This window comes from Elephas maximus, chromosome 10 (assembly GCF_024166365.1).
Source record: "Elephas maximus indicus isolate mEleMax1 chromosome 10, mEleMax1 primary haplotype, whole genome shotgun sequence".
Lineage (NCBI taxonomy): Eukaryota > Metazoa > Chordata > Mammalia > Proboscidea > Elephantidae > Elephas > Elephas maximus.
In genome coordinates this window covers 49,737,692-49,764,266 of record NC_064828.1, presented here as the reverse complement: position 1 = coordinate 49,764,266, position 26,575 = coordinate 49,737,692, and the positions used below count along the sequence as shown (strand labels likewise).

General features: G+C 36.1%; 1 protein-coding gene across 9 annotated transcripts in view; it reads right to left on the bottom strand.

Moving 5' to 3' along the window:
* MIPOL1 (mirror-image polydactyly 1) overlaps positions 1-26,575 on the bottom strand; it is a 352,757-nt gene that overhangs the window by 214,387 nt on the left and 111,795 nt on the right. For all 9 annotated transcript variants that reach the window (XM_049899515.1, XM_049899512.1, XM_049899519.1 and 6 more), the window contains 2 exons: positions 17,019-17,052; positions 16,589-16,759 (listed from right to left, as the gene is read on the bottom strand). In XM_049899515.1, coding sequence (XP_049755472.1) covers positions 16,589-16,759; positions 17,019-17,052 — 205 coding nt within the window. The remainder of the gene's footprint in view (positions 1-16,588; positions 16,760-17,018; positions 17,053-26,575) is intronic.

Here is a 26,575-nt window from a genome sequence, read left to right as displayed (position 1 = left end):
ACTCTTTAAACTGGAAGCTTAGACTACCTCCTCGCCACTTAGGACTCTTCAAGTGTCTGAATCAACAGGCAAAGAAGGAGGTTACAGTACTGCCTGGGGTGAATGATTCTGACTACCAAGGGAAAAATGGATTGCTACTATACAATGAGGTAAGGAGAAGTATGTCTGGAATACAGATGTCCTAGGGTGTGTCTTAGCATTCCCATGTCCTATGATTAGTCAACGGTCAATGGAAAATTCAACAATCTAACTCAGGCAACACCACTAATGGCCCAGACCTTTGAGGAATAAATGTTTGAGTTACCTCCTGAGGTAAAGAATCATGACCAGCTGAGGTTCTTACTGAGGGTAAAAGTAATATGGAATGAATATGGAGATACAGATAGACAGATAATAGATATACATACACACATGTATATACATATATACACATATTTTTTTCCTCCCTGTCTTATCCTCTTATGATCTAACATGTGTTAATTATAGTTAACTTTTTAACTCAGTATTTAAGTTACAAAATATCAAAGGAGAAGACTAAATTATCACCCAGTGACTCTGTATCCTCTACTGGGGAAAGGGTTAGAAAGAATCTAGAAAAACCAAAACAACCTTTCAAATGAACAAAATTGGGACTTTCACTGACTGACTTGAAAATGTATAGCAGTCAATGCAGTGTGGGATTGGTATCAGCACAGCACAAAGAGAACACTAGACTAAAATAGCATGTGCGGAAACGCACGCTTATTTGTTCAATTAATTTTCCAAAAATGGCACCAAAGTCAATCAATTGGGGAAAAAACTATGTTTTTCAACAAAAAATGCTCATATAACTGGACAAGCATCAGATAAAAAAAACTTAATCCTTACCTTTTACCATATACAGAAATTGACTCAAAGTAAATTACAGATTAAAGTAAAAATTAAAATAATTAAGCTCATAAAGGAAAACACAGAACAATATATTTGCAACCTTGGGGTAAGGAAAGATTTCTTATATAGGACACATTAAAAAAATGGTAGATTTGACTTCATCTAAATTTAAAACTTCTCCCGATCAAAAGATATAATTAAGAAAATGAATAAACCATATACTGGGAGAAAATATTTGTAGTACACTGTCATGGATCAAATTATGTCCCCCCAAAATATCTGTCAACGTGGCAAGTTAATGATTCCCTCGTATGATTGTATGATTGTCTACCATTTTATTATCTGATGGAATTTCCCTAAGTGTTGTAAATCCTATCAGTATGATGTAATAAAATGGATTAGCAGCAGTTACATTGATGAGGTCTACAAGATTAAGTAGAGTCTTAAGCCAATCTCTTTTGAGATATAAAACACAGAAGCAAGCAGAGAGACATGGGAACCTCATACGACCAAGACGGCAGCACCAGAAGCACAGTGCATCCTTTGGACCTGAAGTTCCTGCACTGAGATGCTCCCAGACCAGGGGAAGACTGATGACCAGGACCTTCCTCTAGAGCCAACAGAGAGAGAAGACTTTCCTCTGGAGCCAGCACCCTGAATTCAGACTTCTAGCCTACTGGACTGTGAGAGAATAAACTTTGTTAAAGCCATCCACCTACAGTATTTCTGTTAGAGCAGCACTAGATAACTAAGACGTACACATACCTGACTTTATTCTGAATATATAAAGAAATCCTGTAAATCTATAATAAAAAGACAAAGTTTACTTAATCAACAACAAAGAAAAAAAGGAAAAAGACTGGAACAGACATTTCAAAAAGAAGGATATTTGAATGGCCAATAAGCACATGAAAAGTCCTCCACATCATTAATCATCATTAAACGCAAATTAAAACCAAAATTAAATACCACTACATATCCATCGAAATGGCTAAAATTAAAAACACTGACAACACTAAGTGTTGATGAGGATGCAGAGCTGCTGAGAGTGTAAAATTATACAACCATTATTGGTAGACAATTTGTACTTACCGAAGAGAAGTGAAAATATATGTACACAAAAAAGGCTTGTACGGGAATGCTCATACCAATCTTATTCATAATAGGCAAAAACTAGAAAAATCCAAATGTCTGTCAACAGGAGAATGAATTGCAAATGCATTATCACACAATGGAATATTACTTATTAACAAAACAGAATAAGGTGCTGAAACACAGAGCAACCTAGATGAATTTCACAAATATTCTGCTGAGCAAAAGAAGACAGAGACTGTGTGATTTTACTTAAGTGAACAGGCAAACAAATTTATGGTTAAAAACAACCATAAAAGTTGTAGTTTGAGTGGAGCACGGAGGATTTATAGGAGAGGTATACAAGTAAGGGAGCTTTCTGGGGTGATGGAAATGCTCTACATCTTTATAAAGATGTGGCTACATGGATGTATGCCTTTGTTAAAACTCATCAAATTTCACATTTAATACCTGTGCGTGTAAATTTTATCTGAAATCGAAATTCTAAACAAAAGTAACATTAACAATGAAGAAATCTCTTTTGATTTTCAATTATCACGAAAACCAAAATAAACACACTCGTGAAAATCTATAATATGCTTATGATTTATAGAAGTATTTCTTTGAAAAGGGTTTTAAATAAATTACAATTTAAAAATATATCCTATACATATTTTAACCTACTTATAGGATTATTATATGTTTTAACACAATGGACTAAATAATATTAGTGATGAGTTAATATATACCTTTAGAGTTTTTTTCAAGGAATTATGACACTGAAACAGGTTATTAGCAAAAATATAAACCATTTTCCCTGAACATTTTCAAGGTTTTGACATTAAATATTTAAATTAATTCTAGGAAGTGGTTTGGGTGTCTGATCTTTTGTGATCCCAGAGCTTAGTGCTATGATAGATGAGTCAAGTAGCAATTAATCAAACAAACTTGTATGCAAACGTATGAGCTCAGCCACCGAACCATTTCCAAAAGAAAAATGGAGGCCCTGATGCATTGAGAATGAAGTTTGATTTTAAAGTATCCTGACACTTTGGATACAAGACAAGCACCTTGATAACACATGATATATTCATATTTCTTCACATTCTTCCTACAATAGTTGTATAAATATAGCAAGTAATTTTACTTGCTATTTAGTAGCATATATTGTATTTTTGAAGTTAAAATTTAGTGCAAATATAATCTACTAAAATGTTAGCTGAAATTTTTCCTTATGAAATTCAAGATATAATAAAGAAACCATAAAAAGTTGAATTTTTGTACCCAAATGACAATTTATGAAACTATCAAGTAGAGCATTACTTCTGAGGGTACTATTGCAAAATTTCAATACACTTTATAAAGTCCAAACTTCAGAATAAAGATGCTTTCGTATCAAAGAAGTTTATAATATAGGTTCTACAATATTCAAAGACTTCTACTAACAATCAGTTGTGTTCAGAATGAGTTTATGGTGCAAATGAACACCTCTTGCAATCTTACCCAGGCTGCTAATGGAAGAATGCTACCTTTTTAGAAAGGCAGGGATGGGTTTATTGCAACACTATACAACAATACATTCAAAAGAGAATGGTATTTTATGTAACTAATGTAGTCTATTATATATAAAAAAGTAGCATGTATAATGCTGGTAAAAGACTAATTTTCAGGGGAAATAATTTCACTTATTGATACCTTAGCATCTCAAGATAACAAGCTTATAGGTAGAGCTTCAGGAGTGATATGCTAAAATGCATAATCATTATGCCAATTGAATTACCTGTAGGAATTTGTACAGAAAAAGAGTAGCAGAAAATTTAGACCTATTTCACAAAATGAAGAATATCTTAAAAAAAAAAAAAAAATACCCTTCAAAGCGCATAATCTGGTTCCAGGTCAAAACCCTATGTGTGATCTTCCCAGTCTAACCCCTGACAATTACAAGGAGTTGCCTGGAAGGCTTCATGGGAGGAAGCTGCTCTCTCCACACCAGATTTATTGTATAGCCAGTGCATTGCAGTTTTCTGCAGGGAGTTGCAGTCAAGAACTCTGCCTGGGCCAACTATGCTCATAGGCATATTTGCATTCACAGCCCAGGTGCCTCCATTCAGAAGCCTCTTTATTGGGGACCTCATTTTTTGGGAACTCCCCAAATGTCTCTGCCAAGACCTCCTTATTGGGGGACTTGGCTGAAGAACTCTTCTTCATTCTGGTTCAGTACTTTTCCACTCCTAGCCAGTTTTCTCTCTCTCTCCCCTCCTGTCTCACCGGTCCATAAAGAGGAAGAGTCTTTTGTTCAGGATTCCTTGGCAGTGAGATAATTCCCTACATCTATCCTACATCCACCTAACCCTTACCAGATGCTGTCTGTGAGAAAAAATAGAACACTGGGGAGCTAGTGCCTCTTTTAGCCTCTCGCTTGCACTGCTGCACTAAGTGAATAAGAGCTTGGTTGTTACTTTAGGTTTGACTCGTCCTAATTAGTCACCTCAGCACATGACTGCATGGCAGATAAAAGTTCAAAAAACACACATTTCTTACATACACAAGAATAAAACAGAACACACAAATAAATGTGATCATCCTGTACCTACAGTGATACCAAACATATGACTTTCTAGAAAAGGTAGAACTAATTTGTGGTATAAAAAAAAATCGGATCAGTGATTACCTTTAGGGGCCAACAGCATGGATTGACTGGAAAGGGCATGAGTAAACTGACTGGGATGATGGTAGTTTTCTGCATCTTGGTGATGTTCTATATCTTAATTTTGGTGGTTACCCAGGTGCATGCATTTGTCAAAACTCAGAGAATGCACACTTACAGTTTGTACATTTCAGTGTACATAAATTTTAAAACAAAAGAAAAAACTGTAACAACACTGAACTCTAGCTAATGATATGTGACACTGAAGTATTTAGGGGCTAACAAGCTGATACTTGCATTTACTTAAAATTCATCAAATGAGTGAGATAAATTGATAAGTAGAGGGAAGAATGGATAAATGAATAGATGTGTGAAAAATCAGTTTTAGCAAAACATCAAAGCAACAGTTTTTTTTTTTTTTTTTGGTTTAATATTTTTAAAACCTAAAATAGCTAAGGAAATACTGAAGAACAACAAAGCTGGAGTTTATAATACCACAAATCAAGGCTTACTCTTGCTATGGTAATTAAGGCTGTGTTATTAGCACAAGTATAGAAAACTATACCAAAGGTATAGAACGGAATCCAGGAACAGATCTACACATACACAGCTACCTGATTTATAACAAGAGTGCCACTGCAATGCACTGGGGGGAGGTGGGTGGAAAAGAAGATAAGGGATGGTCTTTTATATACAGAGAATTTATTGAATCAGTAAGACAGTGTATAAAGGTTGCTGTATATAAATAAATAAACAACAGTCGATTGAATCTGTATACATCAAGAACCAGTTATAAAGTATAATTTTAAAATATTCCGTTTATAACAGCAATAAACAAAAAATACGCAAAGCATGTATGACTTAATCCAACACAAGAACTAATTTTTGGGGGGGAGAGGGTTTAATATATATCTGTTTTTACTGTGCTTTAGTTGAAGGTTTACAGAGCTAGTTTCTCATTAAACAATACACATATTGTTTTGTGACACTGGTTGTCAACTGGTAAGCCTATTTAGTCTCATTTCGCTTTATGGTCCTGTCTAATCTTTGGCTGAAGGGTGAACCTCACAAGTGACTTCAGTACTGAGTTAAAAGGATGTACAGGGGCCATACTCTCGGGGCTTCTCCAATCTCTCTCAGACCAGTAAGTGTGATCATTGTTGTGAGTCAGAAGTTTGTTCTACATTTATCTCCAGCTCTGTCCAGAACCCTCTATTGAGATCCCTGTCAGAACACTTGGTGGTGATGGTAGCCAGACACCATTTAGTTGTGCTGGACTCAGTCTGGTGGAGGCTACGGCAGTTGTGGTCCGTTAGTCCTTTGGACTAATTTTCCCCTTGTGTATTTGGTTTTCTTCATTCTCCCTTGCTCCAGATGAGGCGGGACTAGTGGAGTATCTTAGATGGTCGCTCACAAATTTTTATGACCCCAGCTGCTACTTGCCAGAGTAAGATGTAGAACATTTTCTTTATAAACTATGTTATGCCAATTGAGAGAGATGTCCTCCAAGGGGATGGTCTTTTAATGCATGATGCTGGATCAAGTCAACCCGACACCCATATGAAGAAAATGTACCTTGATCATTTTTTTTTCCTGTTGCCATCGAGTTGATTCCAACTCACAGTGACCCTACATGACAGAGCAGAACTGCCCCATAGGGTTTCCAAGAAGGAGCTGGTAGATTCAAACTACCAACCTTTTGATTAGCTGCTGTAGCTCTTAACCACTGCACCACCAGGGCTCCTCCATATAAAAAGTAATTTTAAACAGACCTTAGACCTAAATGTGAAAGCTAAAATAATCAAGCTTCTAAAAGAAAATATAGCAGAACATCTTTACTACTGTGGAAATGACAACGGTTTCTTAAAGAGGACACAAAACACATTAACTACAAAGGGAAAACATGATAAATTTGTTTTCATTAAAATTCAGAACTTTTGTTACCAAAAGACACAATTAAATGAGTAAATTTCCAAGGTCGAGCCAACATGGCACTATAGATAGAAGCACCATGCCATTCCTCTGCAACAAAGACCCTAAAAACTAAGTAAACCAGATACAAACGTCAATCCTGGAACCCTAAGCATCAAATGAAGGGATAAAGAACACCTACACTCAACAAAGGACTTCACCAAAAGAGTGAAAAGAAAACCTACAGATTGGGAAAAAATATTTGGCTATGACGTATGTGACAAAGGTTTATTCTCTAAAATCTATAGGAAAATTAAACACCTCTACAACAAAAAGACAAATAATCCAATTAAAAAATGGGCAAAGGATACGAACAGAACTTCATCAAAGCAGACATTCAGGCAGCTAACAGGCACATGAGGAAATGCTTGTGATCACTAGCCATTAGAGAAACGCAAATCAAAACTACAGTGAGACACCATTTCACCTCAACATTACTGGCATGAATCAAAAACACAGAAAATAACAAATGTTGGAGAGGCCGTGGGGAGATTGGAACTCTTACGCACTGCCGGTGGCAATGCGAAATGGTACAATGATTTTGGAAAATGATATGGCACTTCCTTAAAAAGCTTGAAATAGAATACCATATGATCCAGCAATCTCACTGCTAAGAATATATCCTACAGAAATAAGAGCCGTCATATGAATAGACATATGCACACCCATGTTCACTACAGCATTGTTCACAATAGCAAAAAGATGAAAACAACCTAGGCGCCCATCAACAGATGAATGCACAAACAACCTACAGTACACACACACAATGGAATAAATACTACGCAATGATAAAGAACAATGATGAACCTGGGAAACATCTTACAACATGGATGAATCTGGAGGGCATTAGGCTGAATGAAATAAGTCAATCACAAAAGGACAAAACTGTATGAGATGACTATTATAAAAACTCATGAAAAGGTTTACACACAGAAAGAATAGTCTTTGATGGTTACAAGAGAGGGGAGGGGTGTGGAGAAAAAAAAATTAACTAGACAATAGATAAGTGGTAACTCTGGTGAAGGGTAACACAGGATACCATACTGAGGAAGTCAGCACAAGTTGACCAAGGAAAAGTCACAGAATCTTCATAGACACATCCAAGCTCCCTGAGGGACTGAGTTACTGGGCTGAGGGCTGGGGACCATGGTCTCTGGGGACATCTAGCTCAATTGGCTTAATATAGTTTACACAGGAAATGTTCTACATCCTACTTTGGTTAGTTGCGTTTGGGGTCTTAAAAGCTTGTGAGTGGCCATACAAGTCTACTAGTCCCACCCCATCTGGAACAAAGGAGAATGAAGAAAAGCAAAGGCGCAAGAGAAAGATTAGTCCAAAGGACTAACGGTGCACAACTACCACAGCCTCCACCTAGACTGAGTTCAGAAAAACGAGATGGTGCCCAGCTACCACCGCTGACTCCTCTGACAAGGATCATAATACAGGGTCCTGGACAGAGATAGAGAAAAACGTAGAACAAAATTCTAACTCACAAAAAAAGACCAGACTTACTGGTCTGACAGGGCCTGAAGAAACCCTGAGAGTATGGCCCTGAGACACCCTTTTAGCTCAGTACTGAAGTCACTCCTGAAGTTCACCCTTCAGCCAAAGATTAGACAGGCTTATAAAACAAACATTAGCACACGAAGTTTAACCGTGTGTACGAAACTATACGGCATATTAGCTCAAAAGCAAAGACAAGAAGGCAGGAAAGGACAGGAAAACTGGATGAATGGAAAAGGCGAAACCAAAGTAGAGAATGGGAGAGTGTTGACACATCGCGGAGTTTGCAAGCAATGACACAAAAGAATTTGTATATTAATTGTTTAATGAGAAGCTAATTTGCTCTGTAAATTTTTTATCTAAAGCACAATTAGATAAATGGAACGGGGGAAAAAAAGAGCAGATTTGCAAGGTGCTGACAGTACACATATTTTTGTATAAATTATATAAATTAATAAGGAACAAACAGACAATCCAATTTTTTAAAGGGCAAAAGCCTTGGATGGCATAATGGCCAGTAAACAAATGAAAAGGTACTCAACATCCTTACCCATTTGGAAAATGCAAATTAAAACCACAATGAGATACCATTACACACCCATCAGAATGATGGAAATTAAAATGAATGATGGTACCAAGTGTTGACCCTCATAACTGATGCAACTCTCTTAAACTGTTAGTGAGAGTTTAAATTGGTACAAAAACCTTGGAAAAATCATTGGCTGTACCTATTTAAGCTAAACCACTATGATTCAGTTATTCTTCTCTCGTGTTTATACAAAAAGAAACGAATGCTTATGCCCACCAAACGACATGTACAAGAACATTTATAGTACTTCATTCATAATAACCCCAAATTGGAAACAACCTAAACTTCTACCACCTGTTGAGTAAGTTATTAAATCATGATATATTCATACACTGAACTACTACACAGCAATGAGAAAGACAAACCGCTAATACTTTTAGCAAATACAGATCAATTGTATAGGCATAACCTTGGGTAAAACCAGTCAGACGCAAAAGAGTACAGAGCATATGATTCCTTTTACATGAAGTTTAAAAACAGGCAAAATGTTCTATGATAAAAGAGTAAAGAATGGCAATTACTCTCGGTTTTGAATTCTGACTAGGAAGAAACACAAAGGAGTCTCTGGCGTGCTGGATATGTTCTGTATCTTGATCTCAGTGTTGCTTACCCGATACACACATATGTAAAAATTCATCAAGCCCTTCACTTAAAAGGAAAAAAAAAAATTTTTTAAGAGTTGTATATTTTACTGTAAATCATACCTCCATTAAAAAAAATAAAATACATTCTTTTACTCCCATAGTTTTCCTATCTAGTCTCTCTGTTTCTCCTTTAGACACTCATCATCTCTTGAGTGAGTTATAATAGGTTCCCATTTGGTCTCTTCAGCCCTAGCATTATACTACTCAAGCCACATTATGGAGTGTTGACCAAAAATTTTCCTGAAGAATAGCACTTCGAGTGTTATTAGAAAACTCAAAAACCTTAGGAGTTCCATATTGCCTGGAGGATAAAGTTCAAAATCCTTAGTAGTTCATTCACATAGAGTTCCCTTGAATGAAACCTCAAATAAGAAGTCAACTTGGAAATACACATTTTAAAATGTTCACATCCTTTGATTTGGCATTCTCACTTTATGAAATTTTCCAATTAACATGGATGCAAATAAAAATTTAGCTACAAAAAGCAGAAAAATATACAAACATCATCAAATGGCAGATGAGTTCAACAAATCTTAGTACATCCACATTATAAAATTGTAACACTATCTGACAAAATATAAAATCATTTAGTGAAAAATCAGGTTACAAAGTCGTATTTAGGACATAATATGCATTGAAAAAAAGGCAAAGAATCTGTATATGATTATTTTCTAAGAAGTGAGTTCATCAACTTTTAAAAAATTTTTTTGTCTATACTTTCCAAAGTTATCTATACTTTCAAAAAGTTATAAAACGTTTATAATGAGAAAAAAGAAGCTATTAGAATAGATGAAACAGCAACAATACATTTTAGCAAGGTGAACTGGTAAAAAAAAAAACACATATGCAAATAATTGTATGATAGACAGAAAAGCAAATTAACAAATTGACAGGGGAAAAAAACTAATAAAAACTTTACAGTCACTATAATAAAGAATGTTAAACATGTTTTCTACTTCTGAAAAATGAAACTCTAAATGTTAGTATTTATTTTGGAGTATGAACTTTCTGTTCATGAACTTCTAATCATTTAACAAACCACTATTTTGCATCTATTGTATGCTACGTACTATGCTAATTAGGAGAGATACAAAGTGAAGGTAACGTTAATAAGGGAGAGGCTAAGAAACTAGGTAGGCTGTTTAATCATTTTCATTCCCGCTGCTGAAGTGGATAGTTTTAACTTTGATAATTATCTCACTGGCTAAGATTTTGGGGCTGTTCTTAAGTGGGTTGTTAGTTTATGCTAGACTTCCTAATCTCAATTTGCTTTTGACAGTGAAGAAAGGCCTGAGGATCTACTTCCAAAAATTCAGCCACTGAAAATCCTATGAAGCACAGTTCTACTCTAACACACATGGGGTTGCCATGAGTTGGAATCGACTCAACAGCAACTGGTTACTGGTTTGTTTTAGTCACACAGAATATCAAATCAGAAGTTCGTAACCAACTCAGGAATGTTCTAGGACTGACTTTAGGATCTTGAAATAGAAATATCATAAAATATTTATCTTATCAGTCTTTAATTTCTGTACCAGGTACAATAAAGGGAGAAAATTCTAAGTTTTAAACTACTCACATCTTTTCCTCAAATGTGCTCCCTTTCTTTTACCACTTCTGAGTTTGGCTTGCTAACTGTGTTGTGAAATACCCATCATTTGCTGTTTGTTTTTTTTTTCCCAAATACATATTAAAACTTACATAGAAAAATATCTGGAATTATGTTGACCCTAATAATTGTAATACCTTCAAAAACTTTATTTCAAGTGTCTTTTTCTCTTACTACAACATATTATAGCACTCCGAGACAATTATTTGATGAACTCCAAACATCCAGTCCACGGTTCAACCGGTTTTTTACTATCCAGCATCTGGCCTTCTATGACACCACATTCTCCTCAGTTTCCTTCTAAGTCACTCATTAGTCCTCTTTCTCTTTATCCAGGAGAGAGTCTATGGTCCATCACGGTAAAGACTCCCTGGTCCCTCGCCCATCAAAATCCCAACCCTAGTTAAAATCAATTATCACAACACCATACACTGCTGCAACAATGACTTGAGTGCCTAAGATTCTGAAGAGGGGTTAACTGGAGAGAGCTGATTTGAGAATCTGCAGTCATTTCCCTTCCCTGGGAGTTTTGCTAGAAGAAATCATACAACCATCCTGGCAGGTCTCACTTTAAATTCATTACCCTAATTCTCAAATAAACATTCAGATCTGCCTGTCAATCATGCCTTGCCCTAGTTCATCGAGACAACGATTTCAAACTGTCTCTTCTTTTTAAAAATACGGCACCATTCACTAACTCATCACACTGACAACCTAAAATAACATGTGAAAAGAATTGATGCCCCGCCCTCATCTTCCCACCACTATATTTATCAGCTTGCCGGCATCTGTATCTACTCAAGTTCTTTGTATTCCTCTGTTGTCACAAAAGTAATTTCCTTGTTCCTAGCAAAGGCACCTCCTCCACTTACGTTTTGGATCGCTTGCTATTAGGTGCTGTGGAGTCGGTTTCAACTCATAGTGACCCCATGTGACAGGGCAGGACAGTCCCATACAGTTTTCTAGACTGTAATCATTTGGGGAGCAGACTGCCAGGTGTTTCTCCCAAGGAGCCACTGGGTGAGTTCGAACTGCCAACCTTCCCGTTAGTAACCGAACGATTAACCATTGCGCCAGCAGGGCTCCTTTCCTAGCTTTTGTTAATTTCAGCTTTCAGGGGCTGGAACCTTAACCAGCTGGGAGCCTAACAATGAAAATTTCTACAATATTATTCTACTAACCACAAGTATCAACAAGGCCCAAAGCCTGCTGCCAGGCCCTACCTAGGTATGCAAGTCCTTGGAAATAAAAAATAACCTAAGAGTTATCCTAATTTTGCCAGAACCCCTAGGAATGGTAAACTGAATTACTGCAGCTCACATAAGGTCAGCTCTCAAAAGCTAATAAACCCCACCAATCTTGGCTAGTTCTAAGATTCTTCTGTTGCTTATCAGTGTATGACCTGGATGTAATTGTACCTTCAAGCCTAGCCTGCAGAATTTAGGTTATCAGCTAAATGCTCTGAGACCAATACTGGTAACAACAGTTACGAGAAGCTGGATATTTGGCTACACTGAAAATTAGCCATAGGTAAGATTCCTCATGGAAACCCTGGTAGCATGGAAACCCTGGTAGCATATTGGTTAAGAGCTACAGCTGCTAACCAAAAGGTTGGCAGTTCGAATCTACCAGGCACTCCCTGGAAACCATATGGGGCAGTTCTACTCTGTCCTATAGGGTTGCTGTGAGTTGGAATCGACTCGATGGCTACAGGTTTTTAAGATTCCTCAAATTAGTGAATAATAAAACTAGATGGCCTTTAGGTTTTTATAAGACTTAAATTCTATACGAAAAGCTTCCATTTACAATTCTAATTTGTTTGTATAGGATGAAAAACGGAAATATCCTAGCAAAAGAAGTTGGTAAAGAAACGGCAAGTTCCAGCTTTATCCTCTACTTCCAGGTATTTCTATAACCTGAATATGATATTTAACTATGAATGGGCCAAATAAATTACAAAGATGACAGAATGAAAGACTGGTAAGACAATTGTTTGATCAAACATATGCTAATTATAAAATTTTTAATTTATCCTATGGAAGACTTTAAAGCTGCCAGTTCTCAGTTTGGGATAGAAGAGATATGGGAGAAGAATTTAGAATAAATAAGAATATAAAGATTCATCTGAAAGAGACATGATTTTAAGGAGACCATTTCAAGGAAATAAATTATTTTAACTTGGTTGGAAAAATAAAGTTAACAAATATAACAAAAGCAAGAACTTCTCACTGAACCTGAAGGTTTTTAATATAGAAAGGGACTAAAGTTACAAGTGTCACTTTATAGTCCTGGCACTACACAGAAGACAGCATAATTATAAAATAGCTGATGCTAAACAATAGCTTTAAGGTGAAGCCTCAGCAATATTCTTTCCAAAAACTTGCTAATCATGAGAAAAACCAGTTGCTGCTGAGTCGATTCTGACTCACAGCGACACTATCGGACAGAGCAGAACTGCCCCACAGAGCTTCCAAGGAGTGGCTAGTAGATTCGAACTGCTGACTTTTTCTTAGCAGCCGAGCTCTTAACTACCGCACCCCTAGGCCTCTGAGAAAAACATCAGACAAACCCAAATTAAGAGACCTTCTAGAAAATACCTGACCAGTATGCCTCAAAACTGTCAAGGTCCTGGGGGGAGAGGAAAACTACTGAAAAATGTCACAGACCAGAGAAAACTGGAGAGACATGACAACTAATGCAATGTAGAACCTGGATTAGATTCTGGAACAAAACGACATTAATAAAGAGCAGGTGAAATCTAAACAAATTCTGGCCCAGCCCAATGCTATCGAGTCAATTCTGACTCATAGCGACCCTATATGACAGAGTAGAACTGTCTGGAGTGGAGTTAATAGTAAGGTAGAATGCTGGTTTCTACGTTTTGACAAATGTACCACAGAAATTAAATGATAAATTTAGGGGAAACTGAAACAGGGTGAGGGGTATATGGGAACCCTCTGTACTGCAGTATCTTTGAAACTTATGCGTAAATCTAAAACAATTCTAAAATAGGTTTGTTTTTTAAAAAGTATCCATTCAGAATAATTATAAATATGTAATGACTATATCATAAAAGTTAAAAATGAATACTACTAGGGCCAGGGGACTTGACAAGTGTACAAATTAAAATAATTAAAAACAAACAACTACTTCTACTTCTTCATAAAACATCACCTTAAATATATTGTAGTGATAGATACATCAATTTATAAATAAGAACATGATGACAAATATTACCTAATGTTACATTCTTCTATTTACTTATCTTTTTATACCATGAAAGGCAGTGGGCAAAGGAATGAGAGAAAGAGGAAAGGGTGGCAGTCAATAATTATTCTTCACGTGTTTATTTTTAGTTAACTTAAGAAAATAAATGATAAAAACATCAAATATTTGCATTTATGCTATACTATTTGTTTTCGACCACACAAAAATAGTTTTGGCTATTCCTTTAAAAATCTAATGAATAATCTCAGATTGAATACAGTTGGTGAAGCACAGTATACAAAAAACACTTGCCTATGTTAAAACGGTAAAGAGCTTCTCCAATTCTACTCTAAAAATGGCAGACATCCGTCTAGGTAGGATAGAATCATTTGTGGCAGACTATTTTTTTTTTAATGCTCCAGCCAAGAACAAGAGAAGCCAAACTAAATATAAAAATTATTTGTGTAAAGGCAGCAGAGGGCCACTGCTGCAACAATGACTTGAGTGCCTAAGATTCTGAAGAGGGCTGCAACAATGACTTGAGTGCCTAAGATTCTGGAGAGAGCTGATTTGAGAATCTGCAGTCATTTCCCTTCCCTGGGAGTTTTGCAGATTCTAGGCATGACAGAGAAACCAGTCAACAAACTGGAGATGCGAGACTGATTTCCCCCTCAAATCATTTTCCAAATTCTAAACCTGTGCAGGGAGATAAGTTAAAAAGCTAAGGCCCAAGCCAAAGAATAAAGGGAGTTTTCTACAGTCTTACAGTGTGCTGAGGAGACAAAGACAGGATCTGCCAAGAGTAGCAGTGAGTACTCAGCCCTCAGTTGACAGCCTAAAGGCATCACCCAAAGTATAGGTGAAATAAAAGCGGACCAAGACTTCACGAAACTTCCACCCAGCTTCCATGAGAGATAGTAAAGCATTTTGGATGGTGACAGAAAAGAATTAAGAGGACACATTTCATGAAGTAGGAGAGAGGAGGGACAACTGGTTAAATGACAAGCTTGAGCAGGCAAATAAATGATATGAAATAGTGCAGAAGCAGAGAGACTGTCCTTAAACAGAAGCATAGGATACGGGTGCAAATCAGTGCAGGTAGGTTGGTAGATGAAATTGTGGAGACATGTAGAAGTTCTCTGTTTTAATGATGAGGAGGAGATATCTGAGGAGAAAGGAAAAGAGATAAAAGAGTACTCTAGAGGAGGCAGTGAATGGACAAACCAAAGGCAAGAAGATTGCCAGGTAACACTAAAGGCCTACACGAAGATGGTGGTCAGGAATTTAAGGTAAGTTTACAGTCAGCAAATTTGTGTGATCTTCTCCGGCCCAAGTTGTAATCATTTAGAATAGGCAGAGAGTTGAATTTAACTAGGCTTAGGTTTATACTAGGTAAGTAGGAGAAAGGGAGACAGGGCAAGAGAACTGAGGTTATATTATAGGCAAGTTGGCAGTAATAATGGGCCACGGAATCTAAGCTAAGAAGGGAAATGAGGACATAAGGGGTTTGATGAATAGAAAAAAGGTAGTAAGTAGAAAATATTCTATAGGTGCCAGTGGAATTGAAAAATTGCTGGAGTTAGCATTCTAGAGTGAATGAGCTGGAAAGATGGTAGGTGACAGTCAGAAAGTGGGGTACTTAAAACAGATCGACAATGACAAAGAATAAGTTATGACCGTGGAGTACATGGCTGAGGTAGTGGAGAGCACATGACCACTGAAGAACAGACAATCAAGGAAATGAGAGGCCAGAATATTTGAAAAATCATTCACCAATAAGTATGACAGGAGCAGGCTGAAGAAACATACCATGAAATAGACGCTAAGGTCTTTAAAAAATGAGGGGATATGACCTAGGAGCGTGTAGATGACTGCCACAGGAGTGTTTACTAATAATACAGCCTGATGTATGAGCTTCAAAGAGGTAGGTGTTTAGGGAGGAAAAAAGAAACACTGGTCTAAAAGCACTAACAGGAAACAAGCCTCCAAGCCCAGTGGTATAACTGGCATGAAAAGAACACAACTGGAAAGGACCACAGTAAAAGCAGTCAGGGAGGAAATCAGGTTTTCCTAGAGCAGGAAGGTGATGGTAATGATCAGAAAAGAATATACTAATTTGATTCATTTATCAATGTTTACTAAAAAGGCATGAAATTAGATACTGAGAATAAAACAGTAATGACATAATTTCAGCCCATGAAACATGGAGATTCCAGTAAGACATTTCATATAAAGTGGTTACTTTAAAAAATATAACAATATTTTTATAACACATTAACAGTTTTATTAAGAAATAAAGGTGCATATATTGGAAAAGCAGTGTAACAAAATATGCAATTATTTTAATGTATCTAATCATTGTGTATTGATTATATATTAAAAAGTAATGTGAATTAAGTACGTGTGGGTAAAAGTAATTTTTAATGGAGTGTTGGAGTAGTCTAAGTATATGCTTCTACAGATACACGCGGAGTTACCTGAGACAAAGCAGCATCCCGTTCTTCTATCACTGCATTCATTTCTTCTGCAGTTATTCTCTTTTTACATTCCTTGGTCTTGTAGATTCTATCCACAATTATAGCTCCATTCTTCTGAATAGCTATCCCTGTGTCTGCATTGTTTATTCTGTTCAGTAATTCCTGTAATGTCTACCAACACCATTATATGTTAGTCAGACATGAAGTTTTAATATATTTTATTTAATATAGGGTTTTAATTAATAGGCACATGTGAATTGTAAATTGACTGAGTGAAGTTATTGAATTTTCATATTGCAGCAAAGATGTACATTATTAGTGTGTCAATTCTTCTTTTTCCCACATCTTAGTTCTTGAAACCCACTCAATTGAACTTAAGCCTCTAAGATATAAGACTGACATCAAGAAATCTCCTCAGAGAATGGCTTACCATGTCATTTTCTTCAGGGTTAATATTTTCTAGCCTAGAAAAAAGGGACACAGAAAGCCTCATCAGTAGCATTTCCTTAGAGCAGCAAAATGAGTTCGCTTTTTAAATCTTTAGAACCTCAAGTAATTTCATTCGACTAGTCTTTAGAGTCAACCATGACACTGAACATATTAAAGTGCCACCTGCTCGACTCCATCTTTCAATAATGCTCCATATCTTCTGCACTGAATTCAGACTGTTAAGTTATTAATGTTTACTGCTATATATGACTACAAGGATCAATTGTTCATATGTGCTTAGATGAAGAAAGTTCCCCAGTGATAGACGCACTCATGCTCATCATTATATTTATTCCTGGACTTTCAATTCTTATCAGAAACTGTATTTCCTCTCTCTTTTGGACACCAGCACAAATAAAACAAGGCAAGTATTTTTATTACAAAGTTTAAGTTCCCTCAAAAGCAATGACAAATAATTACAACTAAATTTGACCTGAAAATCTCTTGTTGCTTCCTGTTTGTTAAACCAAATACACTATATAGGAAGGCTGGTCAAAATTGAACCACGTTTTTGGGTGGTTAACATTATACTTTCCCTTTTTCATAACTTGTATATAATTATTTAATTTAAAGACAAAGAAAGTAAATTGGTTCCCCTAATAAGTGCATTTTGTCTTATAAGAGCTACAGAGCTTGCTGAAATGTTTGTTGATGTTGGTGAACTGAAGACACGCGGTAAAGGAAGGAATTCTTATGTTACATAACAAGTCTTCTGAAACTTAAAAATATCTATAAATAATTTAAGCAACAATTAAATTGGGTAAATTGAAAGAAAATCTGTAGTGGGTATTAGTGATTCTAGAAATTCTCTCAATTATTTTGAAATTGTACTAAAAAGTTGAGTTATACATGTTCCTGTTTTTTTTTTTTTAATTTCTGTGCCCCTATGATTTAACCCCCCCAACACACAGAGAAAAGGATACTAGAAAGAAATAATGGAAGACACTCAATAAATATATCACAACACAATTCCAAACTCCATAATTCAATGAAATCTCTATGGAGAGAAAGTATAAATTTTAGAAAATAGCATTTTAACAGAAAAATAAAAAATAAACTACTTCTTCATACACTTTAGTAGTATAAGTTAACAGTAGGGTATAATACCTTTAAATTATACATATTCAATTGTATATCAAATTACTAATGACTACTACTTGGATTCACACTTACATAAGAGCAACTACCCTCGCATGTTATCTTTTTCTCTCCCAGAATAAATCAGCAGTTTTCAAAGATGCTGCTTCACAAAAGCTTGTCTTACAAGAACAGTGAAGATAACCACTTCTTTTTTACTTAATTAAGGAGCACAGCGGGAATTTATAATAAAATTCTTAGTTTTTTTTACAATCACAGTAAAAGTATTTGAAAAACATCAGTAGCATTTTACTGTCAGTTATTGGTTGGGTAAATATTATTTTTAACGAAGCCACATGTGGTAAAGAATATTTATCTTAATGTTATTCTCTTTAGATAAAGTTAGGCTAAGAGTTAATTAAGGCAATTTTAAACAAAATTTCATTTAAATTTTTATAAATTTCACAATTACATTATTAAACTTCATAATTTAAAATGTGACAACATACATGATAATTAAACATTTAAACTGGTAGATTCCTGGAAACCTTTGCTAAAGAAATATTTATTTCAAGGTTATAAATTTCTATGCTCAGTTTCAAAGAATTATATATGATTACAAGAAAATAATACTATAGGTAAATTACTCAATTTGTATATCCCAAATAATAAACTTGACAAAAAGTATAAGAATTTCTATGTAATACTTATAAGCTGTCTTCAGGCACTGCAATGTGAAGAATTACTACTTTAAGGAGAGGCAGGTGAAGAGTTTAAATGTTTTAACTTAACACATTTCAAAGAGATATTTACACAAATATTAAAATTCTCTGACAACAACTAAAATTTTAAAAAATCAAAATCAGATTTTATTAGCTGAAGGGCCATTCACACTGTGGCTAAGTTAATGAAAGAAATACAGTGAGTAGATCTCTGGCATGTGAATTTACCATTCATACTTTAAATAATTTACATGATTGTCCCTAAAGATGTACAATATACAGTGATGTATGAATCTGAACCATGTTTTGCTGATGTATGAACTTGCACCATGTGTTTCGGTGAGGCTAGTGTGCAAGTTCTAGTGCTTAGGACATGAGCGAGCCAAGTCAATCATTTAGTATTTGGATCTCAGCTTTATTATTATTCTTTAAAACTGATGTAAATATAGTAATAAATGGCCATCAAGGAAAAAATAAACCTTTATTGGTTAATCCAGGATTTGCAAATTTACATAGGAAACAAGTAACTTTCAACAGAAACAAGAACCTGGAAAAAGAAAAGGCTGATGCTTATATTTCTCCATTTGTAATACTTTAAAGTTCTGGGCCAGTATTTTCCACAGATAAAGATAAGCTATTTCCTAATTTAGTCTCTACCACGTATCTATATCTATTACCTCAGAAGTCAGCAAACTTTTTTTCTGTAGAGTGAGACAGCAAATATTTTAGGCTTTGCCATATGTTCTGTGTCACGGCTACTCAGTTCTGCCCTCCTATGTGCTAAAGCATCCATAAAAAAAAAAAAAAAAAGCATCCATACACACAAGCAAATGAACGGGTGTGGTTGTGTTCCAACAGAACATTTATAAAAACAGGTGGCAGGCTAGAGGCGCACCTCAGTCCTCAGTTTGCCAATCCCTTCGTACCAAACCAAAACCCATTGCTGTCAAGGCAATCCCAATTCACAGTGTCACAACAGAGTATTGAAATATGAGGCCAAATCCTTGACATTAATATACTGTAAGTGCCAGTTCAGTATATTTATTTTCCTGAGCTGGATCATTCAATATTTAGTTTAAGATTAAGAATCAACAAAAGTGGTTTTTAGAAAATTAATTTCAAGCTTAAAAGAGGCGTTATCACTTATTGTATCACATAAGACAACACAAAAATTAGACAAAAAAAGCAAAACCACCTAAAAAAAAAGATAAAGCATCTATACCAGGCATTTAATTTTTTATATAAAATGACTTTGAGAAGGTACTAAGGTTTACTAGCACCCTGAACAACATATAAAGCTTTATCTTGGTCTAAATAAAGAATTGAAATAATAATTAGTATTATATGGAACTGACAAACTATAAATTATAACTAATTAATATGAAGTTTACAGTTATACAAAAGAATCTCAACCTTTCTTCAAGTCTAAATTAGGCTTACAACATTCTAACTTGACACAGTCAGGATAATTAGCAAGAATTTTGCTGAAGTAAACGTTCATGGGCTCAAGTTTCAATTGATTTCCTATACCACGCAAATTCTGACTGACAACCTTGTACTCTAAGTGAAGAAGACTCATCTATGAAATGTCACATTTCTTGATTTATCCCTAAATCAGTCAATATCAGCTTTTTCCTTTCTGAACTTATAGTCATTCCCCTTTTCAGTGATAGGAAGCAAAACTTTGACCTTAACTGATAAAATGAATTAGTGATTTACTTGAATCAGAAAATTCCAAGTTGTGTGTTTTTATTCTCTAAGTCTGATGTACCACCCTTAAAATGGTTAAAAAAAAAAAATCATCAATAACAAAGAAAATGAAAAAAATATGAATTCAAATTTGGAATATACATATGCAAACATGTGTATATTAGTTTGTATATGTAGGTCTTTTTAACCTGAATCCTTTCTACTCTTTTTCTAGTTTTGGATAGAAGCCAAAAAAGGAAGAAGGGGGGAAAAAAAAAACAACAAACATTAAAGACAGGTAAGGGAAGGCAGAGAAGTAGGAGAATAATAAAACAGGCCAGAAGGAAAGAAAGTAGATAAGAAGTGGTAAAGAAAATGAGAGAAAAAAAAAAAAAGACTTTGAAGACTATAGGAGGCAAGAAATAGGGAATTAAAACAAAAGGAGATATAAAATAATTTATAGTTTTATCCTACACTGAATGCCTCCAAATATGCCTTTTGGTTAAGCAAAACATAGTTATGAATTGGTTCTATCTTAAGAAAGATTTATTCTAAAATGTACTGTTGAAGGTTCAGAACCTATAGACTTAGCTGAGGAAGACAAAGACACCTGAATATAATCATCTAAAACTATGCTGACATACTATTCTTTCTGTTGATGTTGTTCCTGCTTCATATGTGGAGCCTTTTCTCATCACCTCCTGCACCTTAAAACTATAATACATTAGAAGCCCCTTTTATTAACTGTTCCTAAAACCTGTTGCCATCGAGTTGATTCCGATTCATAGTGACCTTACAGAATACAACTGTTCCATAGAGTTTCCAAGGAGCAGCTGGAGGATTCAAACCGCCAGCCTTTTGGTTAGCAGCCAAGTTCTTAACCACTGCACCACCAGGCTTCAAAATTTCTTCCTAGGAACGAATAATTATTCATATAAATGTACATTATTTATGTAATTATTTACTTAATGTCTATATTCCTAGCTAAATTGGAGCCATAATGCTCTGTCCCCAGTAACTAGCACTGTACCTGACACAAAATATGTATTAAAAATATTTGTTGAGAAGATGGTGGAATAGACAGATGCTTCCATCAAGCCCTCTTTAAAACAAAGACCAGAAAAAACAAGTGAAATGAGTATATTTGTGACAAACTGGGAGCCCTGAGCATCAAAGGCAAGCTTAGAAAATGAACTGAGGGGCAGGGGGAGGAAGAGGCCGTTCAGAGGTGGAGAGAAGTTGCCGGACCTGAAGGTGGGGAGCACTCAGGCACCATTCCTGGAGCTGTGGCGGCGGCGGTGGCGGGCTGGTACTAGCGCTCAGCCACAGTTTCCTCAGGGAGAAGCAGCAAGCCACACAGCCCACTCACACCTCCGGAACCTGAGGAGAAGAGAGCTCTGGGCAAAAGCTAAGTACTTGGTATATTTTACCGCGACCCCCCCCCACCCCCAAGCCAGCTTCAGCGGCTGAATCCCTTGGCCTGAGATAGACCCTGGTGAGCACGTAGAGCCATCCTCCCGGCCTTGGGGAGGGAAAAAATTTGCAATTGGGGGTAAAAGATAATTTGCTTGCTCCATTAATCAGGGGAGCACAGGAGAGAAGCGGCTCCTGTCCAGGCATAAACTGTCTGTGGACCTTGAGCACCTTTCCCTTCTGCATGGACCTGTGTGGGCCTATTTCAGGAGAATAGGCCCTTGTTGACCAACACCAACCATTTCAGCTGTGTGGTGGAGAGGTGGCTGTTTGATGTTTGACATTGCTTTGCCTATTAAACAAGGTCCTCACCTACCCACATCAGGGACCTAAGGACTGGTAGCTCCACTCAGGTCACCCAGCCACCCGCGACAGGGGCCCAGGGATAACTGGTACCTCCCAGTCCTTACAACCAAAAACTCTGGTTGCCCATGGTCCCTCTACAGAACCCACCCACCAGCACGCTCTAGGGAACAGAGACGCATTTTCCTCAGAGACACTTGGGGGTTGGTTCTTAGCCCCCTGCCTTGGTCAGAGCGTGACCCCCTGCTGCAATCAGATACCGGTATATAAGCCAATCACCCCTGCCCCTCTAAGACTGTAGGACAGAGCCTGTACCACACACTTGATATCAGCTACCTGGAAACCTAAGCTGAATTCATACAAGAAAAGTGAATGGACTCCTAGACCGCTATACCTGATAACAGCTCCAGCCAGCTGGGAACAGGACACAAGAGCTCCGAAGGCGAAAAGAATCAAGCTAGCTTACTCAAGCAACCCATAGGGGTATACCAAAACAAAACAAAGCAAGCAGCTACGACATGGTAAGCAAGCATAAACTAAATATAATAACTTACAGATGGCTCGGAGACAACAGTCAATATCAAGTCACATAAAAAAAACAGGCCATGATCACCTCAACAGGCTCTCAAAACAAGAATCCAGGGATCTTCTAGCTGAAAGTGCCTTCCTGGAATTACCAGATGCAGAATACAAAAGTTTAATATACAGAAACCTTCAAGACATGAGGAAGGAAATGAGGCAATATGCAGAACAAGCCAAGGAACACAGAGATGAAGCAACTGAAGAAATTAGAAAGATTATTCAGGAACATAATGAAAAGTTTAATAAGCTGGAAAAATCCATAGACAGACAGCAATCAGAAATTCAGATTAACAATAAAATTACGGAATTAGACAACTCGATAGAAAGTCAGAGGAGCAGAATTGAGCAAGTAGAAGCTAGAATTTCTGAGCTTGAAGATAAATTACTTGGCACTAATATATTTGAAGAAAAATCAGATAAAAGAATTTAAAAAAACGAAGAAAACTTAAGAATCATGTGGGACTCTATCAAGAGAAATAACCTACGAGTGATTGGAGTACCAGAACAGGGAGGGATAACAGAAAATACAGAGAGAATAGTTGAAGATTTGTTGGCAGAAAACTTCCCTGATATTGTGAAAGATGAGAAGATATCTATCCAAGATGCTCATCAAACTCCACGTAAGGTAGATCTTAAAAGAAAGTCACCAAGACATATTATAATCAAGCTTACCAAAACCCAAGATAAAGAGAGAATTATAAGAGCAGCGAGGGATAAATGAAAAGTCACCTACAATGGAGAGCCGATAAGAATAAGCTCGGACTACTCAGCAGAAACCATGCAGGCAAGAAGGCAATGGGATGACGTATTTTAAAAAATGAAGGAAAAAAATTGCCTGCCAAGAATCACATATCCATCAAAACTGTCTCTTAAATATGAAGGTGAAATTAAGACATTTCCACATAAACACAAGTTGAGGGATTTGTAAAAACCAAACCAAAACTACAAGAAATACTAAAGGGAGTTCTTTGGTTAGAAAATCAATAAGATCAGGTATCAACCCAAGATTAGAACACTGGGCAGAGCAACCAGAAGTCAACCCAGACAGGGAAATCCAAAAAAACAAAGCAAGATTATTAAAAAAATATACAAAAGGTCCAAACAGGTTGACAGCAATGTTATTATATAAAAGAAGACAACATTAAAATAATAAAGAGGGACTAAGAAATGTAATCATACACCTTCCATATGGAGAGGAAGATATGGCGATACAAAGCAATAAAAGTTAGCTTTAAATTTAGATATTTTTCTAAATTTAAATAATAAGGTAACCACAAAGGAGACAAAGTATCCTAGTCATCAAAATAAAATACATGGGAAAAATATAGACTCAGTAGAAACAAAATCAACAACAACAAATATGAGGAAAGGACAATATATAAAGAAAATCTACTCAGCACAAAAAATCAACTGGGAAAAAGAAACTGTCAACACATAAAAAAAGACATCAAAATGATAGCACTAAATTCATACCTATCCATAATTACTCTGAATATAAATGGAATCAAAAAAAAAATATATATATATATGGACTAAAATGCACCAATAAAGAGACAGAGGGTGGCAGAATGGATTAAAAAACAAGATCCGTCTATATACTGCCTACAAGAGACACACCTTAGACTTAGAGACACAAACAAACTAAAACTCAAAGGATGGAAAAAATACATATCAAGCAAACAACAATCAAAAAAGAGCAGGAGTGGCAATATTCATTTCCAACAAAATAGACTTTAAAGTTAAATCCTTCAGAAGGGATAAGGAAGGATACTATATAATGATTAAAGGGACAATAAACCAAGAAGATATAACCATATTAAATATTTATGCACCCAATGACAGGGCTGCAAGATACATAAAACAAACTCTATCAGCATTGAAAAGTGACATAGGCAGCTCCACGATAATAGTAGGACACTTGAACACACCACTTTCGGTGAAGGACAGGACATCCAGAAAGAAGCTCGATAAAGACACGGAAGATCTAAATGCCACAATCAACCAACTTGACCTCGTAGACATATACAGAACACTCCACCCAATAGCAACCAAATATACTTTCTTTTCTAGTGCACATGGAACATTCTCTAGAATAGACCACATATTAGGTCATAAAGCAAGCCTTAGCAGAATCCAAAACACTGAAATATTACAAAGCATCTTCTCTGACCATAAGGCCATAAAAGTGGAAATCAGTAACAGGAAAATCAGGAAAAAGAAATCAAACACTTGGAAACTGAACAATACCCTGCTCAAAAAAGACTGGATTATAGAAGACATTAAAGATGGAATAAAGAAATTCAGAGAATCCAATGAGAATGAAAACATTTCCTATGAGAACCTTTGGGACACAGCAAAAGCGGTGCTCAGAGGCCAATTTGTATCAATAAATGCACACACCCAAAAAGAAGAAAGGGCCAAAATCAAAGAATTATCCCTACAACTTGAAAAAAGAGAAAGAGAGCAACAAAAGAAACCCACAGGCACCAGAAGAAAACAAATAATAAAAATTAGACCTGAACTAAATGAAATAGAAAACAGAAAAACAATTGAAAGGATTAACAAGACTAAAAGCTGGTTTTCCGAAAAACTCAACAAAATTGATAAACCACTGGCCAAACTGACAAAAGAAAAACAGGAGAGGAAGCAAATAACCTGAATAAGAAATGACAGCGGTGATATTACAACAGACCCAACTGAAATTAAAAGAATCATATCAGATTACTATGAAAAACTGCACTCAAAGAAATTTGAAAACCTAGAAGAAATGGATGAATTCCTAGAAACACACTACCTACCTAAACTAACACAGAGGTAGAACAACTAAATAGACCCATAACAAAAGAAGAGATTGAAAAGGTAATCAAAAAACTCCCAACAAAAAAAGCCCTGGTCCAGACGGCTTCACTGCAGAGTTCTACCAAACTTTCAGAGAAGAGTTAACACCACTACTACTAAAGGTATTTCAGAGCATAGAAAAGGATAGAACACTACCAAATTCATTTTATGAAGCCACCATATCGCTGATACCAAAACCAGGTAAAGACACCACAAGGAAAGAAAATTATAGACCTATATCCCTCATGAACTTAGATGCAAAAATCCTCAACAAAATTCTAGCCAATAGAATCCAACAACATATCAAAAAAATAATTCGCCATGACCAAGTGGGATTTATATCAGGTATGCAGGGGTGGTTCAACATTAGAAAAACAATTAATGTAGTCCACCACATAAGTAAAACAAAGGACAAGAATCACATGATCTTATCAATTGATGCAGAAAAGGCATTTGACAAAGTTCAACGCTCACTCATGATAAAAACTCTCAGCAAAATAGGAACAGAAGGAAAATTCCTCAACATAATAAAGGGCATTTATACAAAGCCGACAGCCAACATCACCCTAAATGGAGAGTGCCTGAAAACATTCCCATTGAGATCGGGAACTAGACAAGGATGCCCCTTATCACCACTCTTATTCAACATTGTCCTGGAAGTCCTAGCCAGAGCAATTAGGCTAGATAAAGAAATAAAGGGCATCCAGATTGGCAAGGAAGAAGTAAAAGTATCTCTATTTGCAGATGACATGATCTTATAACAGAAAACCCTAAGGAATCCTCCAGAAAACTACTGAAACTGATAGAAGAGTTC